Source organism: Candoia aspera, chromosome 1, assembly GCF_035149785.1.
Source record: "Candoia aspera isolate rCanAsp1 chromosome 1, rCanAsp1.hap2, whole genome shotgun sequence".
Lineage (NCBI taxonomy): Eukaryota > Metazoa > Chordata > Lepidosauria > Squamata > Boidae > Candoia > Candoia aspera.
In genome coordinates, this window is record NC_086153.1 from 260,242,844 (window position 1) to 260,264,488 (window position 21,645).

The following is a 21,645-nucleotide window of genomic DNA, read 5'->3' on the forward strand; positions in this document are numbered from 1 at the left end:
AATGGAGAGGAGAGGAGAGGAGAGGAAAGGAAATTTGTCCTTGCTCCATTGCTCCATTACTTTATCCTGATCCCATCTACTTTTAGAGTAAACTGTATCTCCCGGCGTACAACTCAAAAATTAAGTGCCTTACCTTCAACAACAACAAGAACAAAAAGTTATGAGGCCTCAAATCCATCTGAAGTGTGTCTGATTGTAGCCTTGAATCCATATCCCTAAAGCTCTGGGATCACCACTGAGCTTCACATTTGTTTCTCAAAAGAATTATTAGGATAGTTACTTTAGCAGTTAAGTATTGTTAAAAAATCACTAGCTTATGAAACCTGCATTCTCAGAGCCTGCACTGTATCCCTAGTTTCTAAAGTCAAGACTTCACTTAAGTAAAACATAAATGATTTCAGCTTCAATCAAAGGGGAAAAAGGAATCAAATATAAATATGCAACACTGGGCAGAGTTAAAAGCCACACTAGGCGGTTGAAAAAAATGCTGGGTAAGGTTTGTGGACCCTGTAATTGTTCTCCATAATACTCTGTATGACCTTCGAATAAACTTACAGGAAGAACTTTGTACAAACCATACCCATATATTTTTAAAACTCAAACAATTACAGCTTATATGTAATGTTGCAGCTAGATGTACTTCAGTTTCTGGTCTGATTGAAGACAGCCTTGACAAAAACATTGCAACTATGCTAAAATAAAAGGCATAGTTACTCACCTACAACCTGGATGATTTCAGCTAGTAAAACTCCATCGGTCACATCTTGCTGCAGATCCTTTATTAAACGTTTATGGCCAGATTTTGCTAGATAGTGATTGGCCCAATCTGTATAAATCTGTGGAAATGAAAAGGAGAGTCGGGGTTACATATGAGGCACTTTGCTTTTTAAATCATTAATTTCTAACTTAAAATTAATGAAAGCAAGCCCCAAGTTTGGCATCCTCTGGAACAAGTGGCACAAAGTGTTCCTCTTCTTTTCCCAAACCAGTTTGAAACAAAGTTAGCAACATTAAAATTCAAGGCATTGTGCAGATCAAGTATTCAGCTTATTATACCAGGGCTTTCTTGTATAGAGAAATTTGACATCAGAGCAGGAGGAAACTAAACAAAGCTTCTAAACATACTACAGTCTGAATGAATAAGTTATCAGACATGGAACTAAACAGTCTGCATAAGAGACTGGGCTGGATTTCTCTACTGATTCAACATTTTCCTTTTGTATTCCTGCTGAGAAGCCATACTGATACTGAAACTTATATAGGTCTGCATGTGCATGACTGTGCACATGTTTATGCCAAGTTTTGTAAATGTAAACAATTTGGGTAATTTAAATGGATACATTCTTTTAAATTGCAGTTAACAAGAAATGTAAATTACATTATCACTACCACATAGCACCAGTTGACAAGAATTGTACAAGGGGTATTCAGAGTAAGGTTTGTAATACGCAAAGTGTTTTCTTTCCAAAACAGCTTAAGAAGTCTATGAATCTTGACAATTTCTCCTCTGACATTTCTAAAGGAGGCATACATATATAGAAACATGCATATAGACAAAAAATGTGCATGGGCATATGATTTCTACTTGAAGTTTGAATTCTGTGTCAAATCTGTGTTCCAACTAGCTTAACTAAGCGTCAAACAATGTTATTAGAATCAACTAACTGAAGCTAAAACCACCCTCCTTGTATCCCTGAACGCAGCGATGCACTTAGAATATACATTGGCATTTGGAATGCAAAACTTTGCCTTCACTTCTAACTGAAATTGCAAAGGCTAATATCTCCATGCAAACAATGTGAAAGTAAGCCCTACTTTCAAATGGAAAGTGCTTCTAAATAAAAAGATGCATAGGAAGAGGCTGTTTATGTCCTCCCCCGGAGCATTTTCTCTCACAGCCATTCATTTTACCATGATCTCGGCCAGTGCAAATATTTTTAAAAGCGTGCTGTAATTCTCACTTTAAATGTTAAATTCACTTATTTTATTTATGACTTGTCAATGACACACTCAATACACAGCTACATATATTGGAAAATAAACCTCATACAGCATGCACTTAAGTGGGTCAAAGTCCTGCACTAAAATGTGATGTTGTTTATTCATTTAGTCGCTTCCGACTCTTCGTGTCTTCATGGACCAGCCCACGCCAGAGCTTCCTGTCGGTCATCAACACCCCCAGCTCCCCCAGGGACGGGTCCGTCACCTCTCGAATATCATCCATCCATCTTGCCCTTGGTCGGCCCCTCTTCCTTTTGCCTTCCACTTTCCCTAGCATCAGCATCGTTTCCAGGGTGTCCTGTCTTCTCATTATGTAGCCAAAGTACTTCAGTTTTGCCTTTAATATCATTCCCTCAAGTGGGCAGTCTGGCTTTATTTCCTGGAGTATGGACTGGTTTGATCTTCTTACAGTCCAAGGCACTCTCAGAATTTTCCTCCAACACCACAGTTCCAAAGCATCGATCTTCCTTCTCTCAGCCTTCCTTATGGTCCAGCTCTCACAGCCATATGTTACTACGGGGAACACCATTGCTTTAACTATGCGGACCTTTGTTGTCACTGTGATGTCTCTGCTCTTCGCTATTTTATTGAGATTTGTCATTGCTCTTCTCCCAAGGATTAAGCGTCTTCTGATTTCCTGACTGCAGTCAGCATCTGCAGTAATCTTCGCACCTAGAAATACAAAGTCTTTCATTGTTTCTACATCTTCTTCCTCTATTTGCCAGTTATCAATCAAGCTGGTTGCCATAATCTTGGTTTTTTTGAGGTTTAGCTGCAAGCCAGCTTTTGCACTTTCTTCTTTCACCTTCATCATAAGGCTCCTCAGTTCCTCTTCGCTTTCAGCCATCAAAGTGGTATCATCTGCATATCTGAGATTGTTAATGTTTCTTCCAGCGATTTTAACTCCAGCCTTGGATTCCTCAAGCCCAGCTTGTCGCATGATGTGTTCTGCATACAAGCTGAATAGGTAGGGTGAGAGTATACAGCCCTGCCGTACTCCTTTCCCAATCCTAAACCAGTCCCTTGTTCCGTGGTCTGTTCTTACTGTTGCTACTTGGTCGTTATACAGATTCTTCAGGAGGCAGACAAGATGACTTGGTATCCCCGTACCACTAAGAACTTGCCACAATTTGTTATGGTCCACACAGTCAAAGGCTTTAGAATAGTCAATAAAACAGAAATAGATGTTTTCTGAAACTTCCCGGCTTTTTCCATTATCCAGCAGATAGTGGCAATTTGGTCCCTAGTTCCTCTGCCTTTTCTAAACCCAGCTTGTACATCTGGCAATTCTCGCTCCATGAATTGCTGAAGTCTACCTTGCAGGATCTTGAGCATTACCTTACTGGCATGTGAAATGAGTGCCACTGTTCGATAGTTTGAACATTCTTTAGTGTTCCCCTTTTTTGGTATGGGGATATAAGTTGATTTTTTTCCAGTCTGATGGCCATTCTTGTGTTTTCCAAATTTGCTGGCATATAGCATGCATTACCTTGACAGAATCGTCTTGCAAGATTTTGAACAGTTCAGCTGGGATGCCGTTGTCTCCTGCTGCCTTGTTATTAGCAATGCTTCTTAAGGCCCACTCAACCTCACTCTTCAGGATGTCTGGCTCTAGCTCACTGACCACATCATCAAAGCTATCCCCGATATTGTTATCCTTCCTATACAGGTCTTCTGTATATTCTTGCCACCTTTTCTTGATCTCTTCTGCTTCTGTTAGGTCCTTGACATCTTTGTTTTTGATCATACCCATTTTGGCCTGGAATTTACCTCCGATGGTTCTAATTTTCAGGAAGAGGTCTCTTCTCCTCCCTATTCTATTGTCTTCTTCCACTTCCACACATTGCTTGTTTAAAAATAATTCCTTATCTCTTCTGGTTAAGCTCTGGAATTTTGCATCTAGTTGGGCATATCTCCCCCTATCACTGTTGCCTTTTGCTTTCCTTCTTTCTTGGGCTACTTCTAGTGTCTCAGCAGACAGCCATTTTGCCTTCTTGGTTTTCTCTTTCTTTGGGATGTATTTTGTTGCCGCCTCCTGAACAATGTTGCGAACTTCTGTCCAGAGTTCTTCCGGGACCCTATCTACTAAGTCCAGTCCCTTAAATCGATTCTTCACCTCCACTGCATATTCCTTAGGAATATTAGTGAGCTCATATCTAGCTGATCTGTGGGTCTTCCCTAATCTCTTTAGTCTGATCCTAAATTGTGCAAGAAGACGTTTGTGATCGGAACTACAGTCAGCTCCAGGTCTTGTTTTCACCAACTGTACAGATGTCCGCCACCTTTGGCTGCAAAGGATGTAGTCAATCTGGTTTCGGTGTTGTCCATCTGGGGAAGTCCATGTATAAAGCTGTCTCTTGGGTTGTTGGAAGAGAGTGTTTGTTATGCAGAGTGAGTTGTCTTGGCAGAATTCTATCAGCCTATGTCCTGCTTCGTTTTGTTCTCCCAGGCCATGCTTACCTGTAATTCCAGGTGTCATTTGACTGCCCACCTTAGCATTCCAGTCTCCCGTGATGAAAATAACATCTCTTTTAGGCGTGTTGTCCAGTAGGTGCTGCAGATCCTCATAGAACTGCTCTACTTCAGCTTCTTCAGCATCTGTGGTTGGGGCGTATATTTGGATCACTGTGAGGCTAGATGGCTTGCCCTGAATTCGAATTGAGATCATTCTATCGTTTTTTGGATTGTATCCAAGCACTGCTTTAGCCACTTTACTATTAATTAGGAAGGCTACTCCATTTCTTCTGTGGTCCTCTTGTCCACAGTAGTAGATCTGGTGGTCATTTGATGTGAAGTGGCTCATTCCAGTCCATTTCAGTTCACTGACGCCCAGAATGTCTATCTTTAATCTTGACATCTCACCAATAACCACATCCAATTTGCCCTGGCTCATAGATCTGTGATAAATGTGATACATAAGTTTATACTAGAAACGTGAGATGCATCAAACTGGATGGCACAATTTTTAAAAATGCAATTTTTCTGATGGTGCCTAAACTCCTCTTTTCTGATTTGTCAGTTTCAATTCTAGTCTGATTTCCATGAATACAGCAGGTCCCCGGTTTGAAAATGAGTTCCGTTCCTCTGTCTGTCCTTAAGTTGAATGTGTATGTAAGTCAGAACAGTTATGTAGCATTAGTTAGTCAACTGTTTGTCTTAGTATATAGTATCTATTTTACCTTTCTATGCCTATAAAACATTTAAGAAACACTTCCAAATACACTAAAACATCTTAAACATAATAATACACAAAGTAAAAAAGGTAAAGGTTTCCCTTGACATTAAGTCCAGTCTTGTCCGACTCTAGGGGGCGGTGCTCATCTCCGTTTCAAAGCCGAAGAGCCGGCGTTTGTCCGTAGACACTTCCGTGGTCATGTGGCTGGCATGACTACACGGAACGCCGTTACCTGCCCATCGAAGTGGTACCTATTAATCTACTCATATTGGCATGTTTTCGAACTGCTAGGTTGGCAGGAACTGGGACTAGCAATGGGAGCTCACCCCGTCACGCGGATTCGAACTACCAACCTTCCGATCGGCAAGCTCAGCGGTTTAACCCGCAGCGCCACCGCATCCCTGTAATACACAAAGTAGTATTGGGTATTTAGCCCAAAACACTGTACTTAACTCAAAATTTTAATATAATAGTCTTTATGGCAGTCCGTTCTTAACTAGGAGTCATCTGTAAACTGGGACATTCTTAAACCGGGGACCTGCTATGTTACCAGATTGTAGCATTACCAAATGCTATAGAGAAATGTAAGTATAAATACTCTTTAGAACATTTATACATACACTGGAGAACAGTGACTCAGTGAAAGGCATTGATTGGAAAGAGATGGATGGATGGATGGTGTTTTCAGTTGTGTTTTTATTATAGTCAGTTATTATTTATTATTTGTTAGATTTATATCCCACTTTTCCTCCAAGTACTCAAGTTGATGTACCTAGTACTTGCTTTCCCATTTTTTATGATATTGTCTTTCATTATTACTGTGTGAAGTGTCCTCTTGACACATCACTTTTACATCATTTTGGTATAAAATAGTTGAAAAAATTGCAATGAGCACTTTTACCACCTAGTTAAAATCTCAGAAAGATAAATGCTCCACTGGTCAACTATGTTGCCTGGCCAAAGCAGAAGAATGAAACAAGCAAGATGAGTGCTAACAGATGATAAACAGATATGTTTTAGAAATAAGATGCGGAAAAAGCTGCTTCTTGACATCTTTGAATATCATAGTCAATATCATTGACTATAATCCATTTGCTGAAAGCAACATTACCACCATATGTTTATTTGAATCTGATAGAATTATACAGTATGTGCTGGGGAAAATAAATACACCCTGCACTTTCGTTTTCTAGCTCAATATTATGAATACTAAATTAGCACGGTTATTTCTCATTTTTAATAACTTCTTACTTTATATTCATTGCTAGGCCCCTTATTATACATCAGACTAACTATGGAGCAGAAACAGAAGGCTCCTTGCTGCTAGGGGTTGTAACTGCCACCTTAAGCTTTCTTCAGCTTTGTTTTTCATACCTAAGAGTTTCAACAGCATAGTCCCAACCCAATTCTTTGAGATGGGAACTAGTGACAACATACTGTGATTTCCAGTGTTCCCTCTTCCTCTAATAAACGAATCAAAGGCTACCTAATATTTCAAGGGACTGAAAAGATCAAACAAGCGATTGAAGATAGTAACAGATTGAGGTAAATTGCTATGTTGGTTTTCTTGAATATTTTTCCTTCTTGAAGCTGTGCATCTATCTCTGAGCAAAAATATGATCTTTTGCAGAGCTCATCAGCATATGAAGTTGCCCTATAATGGATGACACTGTTGGTTTGTATCCATAGAAACTATCCTCCTTCAGCAGGCAGGGCTCCCTAAGTTTCCAGGCAGAAAAGTTTTCCAATAGTAGTAGCACAGGATTTTCTAATAAAACTTGTGTCCTATTAGACATGACAAAAGTGGTTCCCACCTACAGCTTGCCTCTCCATAGTTTCTTTCCTCAAGTGCTGTTCTCCCTCACAAGGAGATGACGGAATCATCACAAACTCTGATGACAGAATCATCCTCAGGTAGCTTAGGAAGTGCTTGGGGAGAAGGGCGATAATTTGTGGGTAGGGGGAGGTAGGTTACCTCCTCTCATAAATGTTGTTAAAAACTGGAATTGTATCCAGGAGTGCTAGCCAGTTTGGTCCAATCTGCAAGAACCAGTTGTTAATTTATTTACTTTTAAATAGCGTAAGGTCCCTCTCTACTCAGCCTTGGCCAAGATGTGGCAGGCAACATGTTTAAGAGAGTAAAACAGCAGCAGCAGCCCAACCAAAGGCCACTAGTGATGTCAGCCCTGAACTGCTGGGAACTTACGAAGTGTAAGGAGAAGTATGACCCCTCAGTGCCTGGATAGCTAAGTGAGAGGAGGGGGGATTGGCCTGCTGTGGGAAGTCGTATCTTGGCACTTTGGTCTCATTGGTTCTCCCACTTAATTGCTCATGAGCTGGTTGTTTCATTTAGAGGACTCTCCTATCTGTATCTCATGAATGCTATCTGGTTTTGTATGGATACATCCTGATTTTTTAAAAAATTGGTAAAATTATTATATTTAAGAACTAGAAAACTGCTACAAGATCACAACAACTGCATCTAACAATTGCATGAAGATTATTTTATATATAGACCTTCACATGCACTTTTCATACTTTAGATGTGAATTTAAGGTGTGACACATCAGTACTGCTTTTGCAAATATAACCCAGCATTTTTCAGTTCATTGCTGAAACACTAAAGGTGGAGCAATCAAGGTTTTGACAGATGTCTTCGTAAAGTCAATATAAACAGGACATGGCCTGCAAGGAAAAAAAAAAGATCTAAGGAACTCTTTTTGAAAATTATGAAGCTCAAAAATACCAGAGTGAGGAAAATAGGCAACTGTACTTATCAAAAGTAGATCCAATGCCCACAGTTTGTGAACCCAGACTATGACAGATTAATCAATTTATTCACAAGAGACAAAGAAGGGTTCTATCTTGTATGTAAAAGTTCCCATTGAAATTTGCTTACCAACTAAGAATATTTATCTATCATTGGCTTCATAATCTGACAAATTCATTAATTGGAATTTGAGATAAACTTTATTTGATTTAAAACTTCAGCTAGAATGACTTAATAGGCAATGAATCGGAGAGCATCACATTCCTAAAGTTTAAATAATATCACTGCTGAGATCTAAATCATGAAAAGGGGCAAACCAAATGATCCAATATGGCAAGGAGTTCTGCAGATGTACAATACATTCGTGGATGCGCTGAAATGCCACTTGTGCAGTGGGAAGAAGAAGAGACAGAACCTGGGCCTAAAGGAAGAATGCAAGCAAATTCAAGCAAGCAACCCATTACATGCACACCTTGTTCTTAAGCAGCTCTCCAGCTGGGCTTCTAATTTACTAGTAAATTTTAAAGTGATGCTTACAAGCCAATACTGTTATTTTGTTAAAATTCTAACAGTAATGTAAAAAACAAAACAAGCAACTAAAATAGAATAATGCATCTTAAACAGCATTAAAGATTAACACATAGAGGGATAGTGCCTACTAACATTCTCAGTTCTTCAACCCATGGTTTCACATTTGGAGTTAAACAGCTATTCTTAACTATGGAATTTAACAACCTGCCAGTATAATGGAGGAGACCCCTGAAGAAATGTCTGTAGCCAGGCCTGGGGGAGAGAAGCAGGCAACAAAGGAGAAAACTGTCCTCTCCCTTTTCTGATCCTCACTTCTGGATTGCTGATCCCTTTCTGATCCTCACTTCTGCCAGTGTGATTATAACTAGCCAGCCACTCCCTTTACTGTTTTTTGGAGCATAAGCAGGAATATCAACCTTATGGAAGGTCTTCCAGAATACTGGTATTCCCATAACTGGGGAAAAACAAACAAACAGCCTGCTGGGAAAGGTTCTGTTCTCATTGGCAGCCAAAGCAGAAATGGAAGCATAGTATTCTGTGGCCAGATGGGAGAAGTCAGTCCTGCCATGGTCCATCTGGAGCTCTGAAGGTCACTGATCTCCTTGAGATCCTCCTCCGTGCTACACAGAACGTTCACGCAGATGACAGCTTGTTCCATTTTCTGAGGGAAAACCCTAGTTTTCTACCATATCATTTTGATATGGCTTCATCCTGCCTCAGTGACAGGTTGGCCTTGAGATGGAGGTTCCAATACAAAGATGTCCTCAACAAAAAGTGGGCAAGTCATCTTGGCATTGGGAATAGGAGGCTGTGTGGACAAAACCTAAGTGTTACAGCACCAGAAGACAATATTGTACTCATGACAGCATCTACATAAAAACCTCAAACACACGTTGACCCTTTAAAAATAACAAAGGCAGCTGTTAAAAGCAGCATAAAAGTATTTTAAAAACCCTCAGAAAACCTTTGTGTTCACACACAACAGCTATCTCTAATAACATACCGAGGTTCTTCACTGCACTTGTTTCACTTACAAACAAACCAGATATCTTTCTGCTGCTCCTCTGAACATACACTTCTGAAAATGAATCTGTGTCTGATGATATGGCTTAGGGAGATACTACAGTAACAGCTGAATGATATATTTTTGGTTGCAAACACCATAATTAGAACTGGCCAAAGAGTATGTTGTGTGCCTTACTAGTTTTTGAAATTAGTCAGAAGAAAAATCCCCCTCCGCATACTTACAGACAATCCATATGCTAAAATGCCATGCCTCTGATCTTGTTATCCAAAACCACCAGGGATTTCTGATATTCACACATATTTAAACTTTGCATCAGCAAGCTGAGGTAAGCCTCACAAGAACATTCACATTTGCTGCTTGTCACAATCCAACCAAGCACAAATAAGAAATGAGGGTATTTTTCTCACCATAGTTATTGCTTTTAATTCTTATTTTTTCCTAATTAATTTTAATTACTGCATTTTAAATTAAGTAAAATGCCTTGCAAAAGTACTGTAATGATTCAAAGATAAGAGTTAGCATCATTTATATTTTTACAAGTTAGCAACTGTGGACAAATGATAAAACATCAAGATAATTTATTAGCTACATTGGACCAGCATATTTCTATGGGCTGAAAGAGATTCCTGGGTATATAGTCTCTACAAGTATTAGATGCACTCATTTCAAGCTTTCATGCAGAGGGTCTCTTACAAACCTAGTAATTATTCTGATACACTGTAACTTATCACCAGTAAAAGGAACTTTTCAGTGTAATCACCCCAGAGAACATATTTCCCTTCTCCTCAAAACAATTGCATACGGACATTTTTAATACAAACCTTCATTTTTCTGTCTTTCTAAATCTTGCAATCTTTTCTAATTTCATAACTTGCATTCATTATAAAATAACTATAATTCAAATGTATTCTGTAATATTTAAATAAGGAATTTTAGATATGCATATCTAAGATGTATATACGCACATACCAAATACTCAAACATTTACGAAGGTTTGTTATTGAAATATAGAAATAGTTGAAGCAAGCATGTTGGATCACTAACAGCAAAATACTTACCTGAATAATTATTTCCTTGATCTTTAACAGCCTCATATATTATGTTTTTATAGCCTATACATTTTAAATGAAGCTTTAGCCCCTACAGATCACACTGTAAACAAAGGAGTCATCTGCAAAGATCAAACACCAAAAGCCACAAAAACTGAGATGCAAACTCCAAGAGCAATCAATTGTGTCGAGGGAAGCATTGCAGTAATCAATAAGAAAACATAATTGCTTACTCTTTTATACTGATCATAGGAAATTTTACTTCGTTCACAAGCTGGGACCCGGAAATTCATATTTATTGGCATAATCTCTAAAATGAAGATAGAACAGACTTTGGCGATGCAGCTTGCTCTCCTCTGTCAAAGGAGTCACAGCAGAGGGCAAAATATACTCCAGCATGTGAACCTTGGCAGTTAATTTTAGTGGAGGTCATGCATGCACTCTGGTCAGATCTTCTTACCCAGGATGAGGAATGCCTTGCTGCTTTTGCGCACCCACCCTAATACAGGTCACATATGGCCCAATACCTCTGTCACCTCCTTTTCTTTCAGTCTGCTTTAGTATAATCCTGAGCCCCTTTTAAAGTTCACAAAACATCAACAGTTGGGGGGGGAGTATACCTAGAAAAGTAATCATTTCATAGTTTCAAACAATTATATAAAAAATAAACTGTAAAAGGATAGAAGCACCAAGATGTTATCTGAAAAAGCAGAATCTGTTCATTTATTAAATTTCTATTTTAACTCTCCTCTTAAAGCTCAAGACTTTGCATATGGGGGTCTCCCCTCATTTTTTCCTGATAGATATCACGCTATCAGATTGGTTGGGATGAGAGATAATGACCAAGTTAGTCTGAGCTCTGTGATCAGCTAGATATTTGAACCCGGCCTCTTCAATTCTAGTCTAACATCTTAATCACAAATCCATAGTATGCTTTAAAAATGGGGGCCACCGAGTTTATTTTGTTTCAGTGTAGTAAGCTAGATTCACTGGCTTTTTCAGTAATAGGATTTTATATATCCATCATTAAATCTACTTTGTTCTCATTACCCAACTAGGTAACGTCATCACTGATGAAACGTCTGCAAGCGAACAACCAAACTCAGAGAGCACTAAGAACTCCACAGTTCAACCCCAAGTGATAACAAAAACTGTAAAAAAAATATTCCCTTTTTACCTATCACATGAAGTTTAATCCAGGGACTCATTAAATAGGCATTACCATTAGCTTCTATAAGATGAAAATAACTCCACAAATATGAACATTTAATTAATTTTCATTACTGACAGAAGATAATCAAACTATACTTTGAATGACAGTATCATAATCATTACATCAATATATAAAAGCTATCAACAGGTTATATAATGTTATTCAACATTTGCTATATTAGATCCATCTTAAGTGCTAGATAAACAGGCATTTTCGTATTTTACCTGCCTAAACATATCCTTTATACAGCAAACACTCAGGATTCTGGCCAGAAATATTATGCTAAAATTGAAAATGTAATGTAAGCAGCCCTTGGGATTAAAGAGATGGTGACTAAAAGAAAAAAAGAAACCTTTTGGAATAAATAACTTGGAGCAGACAAACAGAGAGAGGGCTGCATAATCCTTCATCCACCTCTAATTTCACACCTCAAATTTCAGGCATTTTGTGACTGATTTAAGTTTTAAAACAAGGAAAATACAGATCATACATAATCTGTTCTTAGAGTAAAATAATGAAAGGTTACTAGGGGAATGAAAATATCCAAAGGCAAGAATCAGATATTTTGAAAATGCCAATCTTTCTCAATCTGACATTCTCCAAATACGTTGGATTATGGGTCTCATCATATGAGAGTTTTAGGGGAGGAATTCTTTCAATCCCACCATGACAATGTATGGATATAACCCACTGTAGCATGATAATATGGGGATGTTAACAATTTAAGGAAATCCCATGGAATTTATCAAAATATAGAAGTATACATTGCAGCATTTGTATGAGTCATTTAGGATTTTTAGAAGTTATGACCAGCACATTGATTTAAGTCTAGAAGGCAACAAGGTGTTGGGAAAGATTTTGAAGCCATCATCAAATGTAACGCAGGAAACTCATCTGATTAAACTGAGATGATCAGTTCCAATCCAGGCTTCAAAATCTCATACATATCTTCTAAAAGGTCAGTAAGCAGGAAGGCTATTGTCTTCAATATTACAATATGCCTTGTAATATGGACAAACATAAAGTCTGCTTTCAGTCGAGATCAACTCTTGGTGACTTCATGAGAACTATCTTGGCCAGTAGTTTGCCACTGCTTTCCTCTGGGATGTTTTTACTTTACAGTATTTTTTAACTTACAGCCCTGTTATTCCCTGAAAATCTTCCATCTAAGTAGTAAACAGTCCCAGTCCTGCTTAGCTTCCCAGCCCACACAAGGTTAGTCTGAGACATGCAAGTACAAATGCAGTTTCTCAATATTATATTGCATTTGATCACTGTAACAATAACTGAATATTCAGTAAATCATGGTAGATCTGAATCCTTGGAAAGGCTTGTGTGCATCCTTATCTATGGCATACACCCTAAGTGCTTGGCTATACTTACAAAACTAGTTTAATGGAAAGCAAGGGATGACTAAATGTTTCATCATGACATATGTTTAACAATAGAAACAAAACCCTGCACTAGATATAAGTGGCATCAATTCTACTGATGCAGTTACACTTTTTACATTTTGCATCCATTAGATACATAATTTGATACATGCTGTGCATTTCTTAATTTTACATCAAAAAACAATGTTGCAGTCATAAATCTCTTTAGTTAGATTGTATTAGGTATGTCACACAAGTTTTAAAATAACGAAGTGCTAAATTAATTACAAAAAGTATAAAAGAAGTAATCAAATCAACTTGTCTTTGACCATCTGTTTCAGAGATGTCAACCAAAACAAATTATCTGCTAACTGATAACTTTCTAAATTAATTGTCTGTTCTGACCCTGTTGTCAGCTCAGCTGTCCTAGCTTCTGTGTAGAGATTTCTAAATGTAATAAATATCTAGCAGAAGTCTCAAATACAAACCAATGTTGTTTGAACACCAGAGTTAGTGGCTAAAAAAAAGCAAAAACAGAACTAAAGCCATGAAGAAAGTTAGAAAGTTCTCCATGTTTAGCAGATGTTCCCCAAATCATCCTGTTAGCTGAAGATGGAAAAAAGCTTCTCAAACTGAATCCATTCATTTATAAGTGAATGATTTTACTTGTTTATTTCTTTTCAAAGAACAGTAGCACTAATAACTTATATTGGAATAATTTAAGAAAAGTGAGATTTATTTAAGGAAATAAACTAAGAAAGAAAGAAAGAAAGAAAGAAAGAAAGAAAGAAAGAAAGAAAGAAAGAAAGAAAGAAAGAAAGAAAGAAAGAAAGAAAGAAAGAAAAATTAAAGTGTTTGATGAATATTCCTGAGGGGGACCTCAGAAGAAGGGTTGGTTGAGCACCTAGAAGAAAAGGGTTGGTTGAGCACCATTCTGCTCAAGGTGCTGCCAATTAAAAAATAGCCTGCTTTGGCATGATTTCTGTTATACAAGATAAACTTCTCCTAGATCATACAAATCTTTTCCTTCTACTGTAAGATACTGTGCTTTGATTGTGTTTTTCCAGCATAATTATCAGGAAGATACTGTGGGTTTGTTCTCTAAAACTCTTGGTTTTTATTCAGTTGTCAAGTGTTTCACTATAAAAAGGCTGCTTGGGAGCTGTCACAACAGATACATATATATATTACATGTGTGTCAATATGCAAAACAGATCAACATATAGTAGTTGCCTGTATTTCTGGACTTGCTTTGGGAAATAGAGCTTTCAAGGGAAACTCCTGCACTTCAAATTTCTCGGAAGGGAAGGGAAGGGAAGGGAAGGGAAGGGAAGGGAAGGACAGCCTGAATAATAGCATCCAAGCACAAGTCCCAGATTATCTCTCTCTCCAACCATCCCCTCAGCATGAATTCTGAATATACGTTGAAACCAAAAACTCATTCAAAAAGATAAAAAGTAGCTACTTTAGCTAGGCTGAAAGAATTGATTTGGAATTCCCTCTGATAGTTTCTTTCTCGTACCTTCTTTTGTATTCCACCTTTCCCAATAAACTCCCTTTTATATCTAGAGATTTATCTTCATTGGTTTAATAAGGGAAATTCTCATTAAAACCTTTCACATACCTACCTCTTACATTACATATGTCTGGATTTGGGCAGGAAAATCCAAAACACCTTACATTCTGTTTTTCCTAAGGCTGGCTGGGCTGTACTGAGAAGACCTTGGTAGGAGGGCTAAGGACTTTCTAGCTGGACAGATTGAGGAGCGTCAGGAGTTTTAACCTGATAGATGGCAGCATTCAGTTTGCAACAACTGGCCTTCCCCAAGGGGCAAAAGCTACAAATACCACGGTCTGAAGTTTCTGTACTACACACAGAAAGATACACAAATCTCAAGGTGATGCTTATTTCTGATCAATGGCATCACAGTGTAATTCTGATTTATGTTCTTGTGGATACAATCCCCCAACCCCCAAATTATTTTTCTTCCAGAATTCAATAGAAGAGAATATCTGTAGCTCAGGGATGAACTGTAGAGTTCTTGGTGCTCTCTGAGCTTGGCTGTTTGCTTGCAGACGTTTCATTGCCCATCTAGGTAACATCATCAGTGTGAGTGCAAGTTGCTGCCTATACAGTATACAACTATATAGTAGTTGCCCTGCCAGTTTTGGTTGTGGGGGGTGTTTTCTTTTGGCGCTTCCTTGATTATTTTCTCCCTGATTGTTTGTGTGGTGTTAATCCCTGCTTATCTCAATGTTGGCTGCTGGAGGGGATGTGTTCTAGTCTTTTTGTTTCCTTCCTAGATTTTTTTAATGTTCTAGAAATATTAGTATGGAAAGTTGCTTTAAAATGATCAAAAACTGGGCTGAATTATGAGTATCTCAGAATCAGGACCAGGACTTCAGGAAATAGTGTCCTGCCAGAAAATGTATGCCTTGTTCCCACAAAATCCTGATAGGACTATTGAGAAGAGGTCATGCCAGACCTTTTTCAATCTTCTTTTGTTTGATGGAGCCTATATAATTATAAATTCCCATCTTTCCTGATGCAGTTGAGAATTCTACAAAATATTCAGTTCACATCTTCTGCTGATACAAGTCCCAACCCCTTGATTCTAAATGTTTTTCTCTCTAAATGTAGTGTGTCATTGAGAGTTGTGGTCTGTACAAATAATGTTATTAGAAAGACTTAATAAAAAAGCAATGTAAACGTTAAAAAAACCCTCCAGTTTTGCAAAAGGGTAGACTACTGTATACTTCAAGACTATATCTTCTAAAAATGAATTATTAGTCAATGTTAATCCATAGTGTTCAGAACATATACCAAAAATAATACATTCTACTATACTTCCATTGTCAGAAGCAAGCCAATAATTCTCTTTAACCTAACAGTTACAGCACACTGCAGAAAAAAAAGTGCTCATAGTGTTCTACCATTCTAAACTTATGTTGAAGAATGAAACAAACATTTTAAAAAAGAAAACAAAAATCCAGCTAGGTAAAATGGTATGCAAGACAAAAACAGCTGCCCAAAGGACCACAAAACAACTATTTGAATGTGAAATCTATACAAGTACAGAGAACAAATGCTCGGTCCATTAAGCACTTAGAAGCCTACACTGAAGACACTACTTAAGGGATTTTTGTTGGTACTTCATAATGAGGGATAATTCACTTTTCAATTAACAGGACTTGTTGTACATTTAAATAGTGTTTGGGACTGACATGGATATATGTAAACTTGCATGTGTAACAATAGGCAGAGACAGAGCTGTATAGAGTGACAGTAACGGAAGAAACCCATTGCATTAGTTCCATTGTCGGTCTCCATTGCTCTACTTCTGAGATAACAGCTGTGTGCCTCAAATTACTTCACACAAGTTTCATGAAATCAAATATCATAAAATTATTTATTGGTTCTAAAAGGAATTGCAAGACTGAGCATAATTTTGCATGAATAAATGCCATGGTAAGCTTGTGATCTACACAGCAGTTGTATGAACAACCAAGCAAATCAGTTACTCCCTTACCACAAACCTGGCATATTCTGTAATGTCTGAACTAAATTAAACCTATGATTCAGAGGAGTGAAGATCCCCATGCAAAAGATGAGCAAGTTTTAAGAGGGGTGTCTGTACAAAGAAGCTCAAGGGAATAAAGGGACAACTCAAGGGAATGAAGAAGGGGGAAAGCAAGACATTAAGATTGAAATCACCCTCATCTCTGAAGAGTTCTTTTATAATCATTATGGGTTTTGAACATTCAAAATATTTCCCCTTCTCCTTTTCACACCGACAAGCAACAGCTTGGAGAAGAGGAAGAACTACCCAGATATGACAGTCATTTTCACTTTGTCACAATTAGGCCTTTAATGGCCTATTTGTTGGAACGAGATTTAGGTGTAGAAATCATTTTGACTTAAAACAGTAATCCCTAACTACAGTCCCACTGATTTCAACGGCTTTATTTTTCCTATGACTTTTATTCATATTACACTTATAACATAGCATATAGCTAATCCAGATGTTTCAGTAAACATGGATGAAGCCTGCAGGATTGTGAACCAGTTTACATGTGCATTGAGAAGCTTTAATCCTTGTCTCCCCTAAATGCTTTGCTGCCAAATGCCTCCCTTCATGCTGCACTAAAGTTAACACCATAATGATTAAAAATTGCTAACAACTGAAGAGACATCGAGGAGTATCATGAGTACTGATGGCAAGCAGGAGGGGGCCTCTATCCAGGGGGGAAAACACATGCGTAGTACTGAGGAATTAAGCAGCCATTCAAAGAGACACAGATCAGGCCCGCCTTAACCTTTGGGGTTTATCTGTCTGGGTTTTTCCCACGCTTCTTCAGTTTGTTAGGATTTTCTGTCTTATGTAGCAGCAATAAACACTAGAGACCTATTCCTCGTCTCAGAGTGATTCCTGACTGTTACGACAAGGAGTATCATAAGAGGCATCATATTTGTAAATGACGTCATAATAGGGCAGGAGTGGAGAGAAAGGATTTTGGACATATATAGCAATCTATATTGACCTAACAAATGCATCACTGTCTGGACATTTCTTACTGTAGATTGACCTTCCTCATCTGCTATTTCTCTACAGAAGTACTGTACCCCAGTTCCCATCATCTATAACCAACATACATGATCGCAGTGATGGGAGTTATAAGGCAACCTATTCAAAGGACAATAGGCTGGAATGGATACAGATCCAGATCATCACAGAAAACAATCTCATTCATCAATCAGTAATTGGATGCCAATAGCCAAACAGTGGATTCTTTATTGCTTTGAATTGTATGGGACAAAAGACCAAAAAAGATAATGAAGAATAAAAATCCTTATTTAAAAAAGGATGGTGCAGTAAATTTATAATTTTATATGTATCAACTTGGTAAATATGCAGAAGAATGTTACCCAGCCTAATTTAGAAACATCTTACTGTTAAAGTTAATGCCTGGGTGCGTCAGACAATTAAGCTGAGAAGGGTTATAGAAACGTACAAAGGGGTTTGGGGGTTTTTTTGGTCCTATGAAGAAGAAAAAAAGATGAATTGATACAAACTAAATTCAATCAATAATAGGACATCCCAGTGTTTATCTAAGCAGTTACCGTGTTTTTGGCCATTGGTGACATGGCCAGCTGCTCTGAAATGACACACATCAGTGATCAAAACTGACATTCTTTTGGGAGCCAAGTCTTTTTTTCAACTTTTAGATTGTTATCAGATGAGGGGGAGAACAAGGTAATTTCCACAAGCGCAAAATCAGGAGGACAACAAAACAATGTTTATCCCAATCTGCATTTCAGACGTAGTTAAATGGCCATTTTCACATAAATGTAGGTATTTCAGAGCTAATACCAAGGTTATGAAAAGTGATGTTTTCAGCTTTTATGAAACATATATATGGGATAAAGTTGTTCCAATCTGACTATGCTGAAGATCCCTCTCTCTATATATATAAAGTTTCTGTTAAAACTGTTATAAAGCCTACTTTGAATGCTGCTACTGATGTGGACTGCAGAGTCATATAAACCCAAGGGTTCAGTACAGCAACAAATACTTTGCATTCCTAAAAGGGTGGACAAGACAGAGACATTGATTTCTGCCTTAAAAGTGTCTAATATCATCTAACTAAGTAAATATTTGAAAAATCTTTAGACATAACAAGAGGCCCAACTGCAAGGCATGTAAATTATCAAACTGTACGACAGGCCCAGGAACAACATTAATGCTGTTTTTACTATCCTCCATAAGGATCCCAGGATCCTTATAACTCCTTACCTGGAGTTTTTTAATGTAAAGTTGTTGCTATCAGATCAGTATCATTTTTTTTTCCCAATCTGATGGCCATTCTTGTGTTTTCCAAATTTGCTGGCATATAGCATGCATTACCTTGACAGCATCATCTTGCAAGATTTTGAACAGTTCAGCTGGGATGCCGTCGTCTCCTGCTGCCTTGTTATTAGCAATGCTTCTTAAGGCCCACTCAACCTCACTCTTCAGGATGTCTGGCTCTAGCTCACTGACCACACCATCAAAGCTATCCCCGATATTGTTATCCTTCCTATACAGGTCTTCTGTATATTCTTGCCACCTTTTCTTGATCTCTTCTTCTTCTGTTAGGTCCTTCCCACCTTTGTTTTTGATCATATACATTTTGGCCTGGAATTTACCTCCAATGTTTCTAATTTTCTGGAAGAGGTCTCTTGTCCTTCCTATTCTATTGTCTTCTTCCACTTCCACGCATTGCATGTTTAAAAATAATTCCTTATCTCTTCTGGCTAACCTCTGGGATTTTGCATTTAATTGTGCATATCTCCCCCTATCACTGTTGCCTTTTGCTTTCCTTCTTTCTTGGGCTACTTCTAGTGTCTCAGAAGACAGCCATTTTGCCTTCTTGGTTTTCTCTTTCTTTGGGATGTATTTTGTTGCCACCTCTTGAACAATGTTGCGAACTTCTGTCCAGAGTTCTTCCGGGACCCTATCTACTAAGTCCAGTCCCTTAAATCGATTCTTCACCTCCACTGCATATTCCTTAGGAATATTAGTGAGCACATATCTAGCTGATCTGTGGGTCTTCCCTAATCTCTTTAGTCTGATCCTAAATTGTGCAAGAAGAAGTTCGTGATCGGAACTACAGTCAGCTCCAGGTCTTGTTTTTACCGACTGTATAGATGTCTGCCACCTTTGGCTGCAAAGGATGTAGTCAATCTGATTTCGGTGTTGTCCATCTGGGGAAGTCCATGTATAAAGCCGTCTCTTAGGTTGCTGGAAGAGAGTGTTTGTTATGCACATTGAGTTGTCTTGGCAAAATTCTATCAGCCTATGTCCTGCTTCGTTTTGTTCTCCCAGGCCATGCTTACCTGTAATTCGAGGTGTCATTTGACTGCCCACCTTAGCATTCCAGTCTCCCGTGATGAAAATAACATCTCTTTTAGGCTTGTTGTCCAGTAGGTGCTGCACATCCTCATAGAACTGCTCTACTTCAGCTTCTTCAGCATCTGTGGTTGGGGCGTATATTTGGATCACTGTGATGTTAGATGGCTTGCCCTGAATTCAAATTGAGATCATTCTATCATTTTTTGGGTTGTATCCAAGCACTGCTTCAGCCACTTTACGATTAATTATGAAGGCTACTCCATTTCTTCTGTGGTCCTCTTGTCCACAGTAGTAGATCTGGTGGTCATTTGATGTGAAGTGGCCCATTCCAGTCCATTTCAGTTCACTGACACCCAGAATGTCTATCTTTAATCTTGACATCTCACCAATAACCACATCCAATTTGCCCTGGCTCATAGATCTTACATTCCAGGTTCCAATGGTGTGTTGCTCCTTAGAACATCAGATTCGCCGTTCACCACCAGCACCGTCGGCCGCTAGCCGTCCTTTCGGCTTTGAGCTAGCTGCGTCATCACATCTGGGGCTAGTTGAGCTCATCCTCTGTTCCTCCCCAGTAGCATTTTGACCATCTTCCAACCTGGGGGTCTCATCTTCCGATGGTATACCAACATATCACTGGTTGTACTGATCCATTTAGTTTTCACGGCAAGAATACTGGGGTGGGTTGCCATTACCTTCCCCAGGGATCGCATTTAGTCTGACCTCTCTGTCATGACCTTCCCGTCTTGGGTGGCCCTTCATGGTTTAGCTCTTGGCATCATTGAGGTGCTCAAGCTCCAGCACCACGACAAGGTAATGATCCTTTGCTGAAGCAGTATCATTTAATATCTTTAAATAGAGCCAAATACTACCTGTAAAATTAGACATATCTTGATTGCCCACCAATGAGCCCATCACCAGTTGTAACATGCCTATCCTGTTTTGTTTTTTATTTTTAATGTGTTTTATCTGTAACTCTGGTCTGTGACCATAATAAAATTCTGTTTCTGCTCTTTTTACCATTTAAGATGGATAATCCACACTGAAAAAGAGGCACCCAACATTTTCTGGGGTAAAAAGTGAGGTCACCTTTGAGTCCAAGTTCACGCCTCATGCCTTACATGGATACATTCATGCAGTTTTCTTGGCATGATAGGCAAGTGCTTTCACAGTGCCTTCTTCCAGGATTTTTTTCATTTCCTACTCTAGCCTTTATTCATCCATCCTAGCTCTTCTTGACCTCTCAGCGGCTTTCGATAGCATTGACCATGGTATCCTTTTGGGACAGCTCAGAAAGTTGGGGGTGGGCTGTTTTGCGCTGGTTCATCTCCTTCCTTCAGGGCCAGTCCCAATCCATGGTGATAGGAGATGAGAGATCCAACCCTCGACCACTCTTGTGTGGGGTGCCGCAGGGTTCGGTTCTCTCCCCTCTTCTATTTAACATCTACATGAAACCACTTGGTGAGATCATCCGTCACCACAGGATGAGGTATCATCAATATGCTGATGATACTCAGTTATATATCTCTATCCCGGGTAAGTGATGCGGTGTCTGCCTTTTCTCAGTGCCTGGGGACTGTGGAGGTCTAGATGAGGAACAACAGGCTTCAGCT

General features: G+C 38.7%; 1 protein-coding gene across 4 annotated transcripts in view; it reads right to left on the reverse strand.

Moving 5' to 3' along the window:
• NAV2 (neuron navigator 2) overlaps positions 1-21,645 on the reverse strand; it is a 307,499-nt gene that overhangs the window by 217,445 nt on the left and 68,409 nt on the right. For all 4 annotated transcript variants that reach the window (XM_063289573.1, XM_063289572.1, XM_063289571.1 and 1 more), the window contains exon 2: positions 719-836. In XM_063289573.1, coding sequence (XP_063145643.1) covers positions 719-836 — 118 coding nt within the window. The remainder of the gene's footprint in view (positions 1-718; positions 837-21,645) is intronic.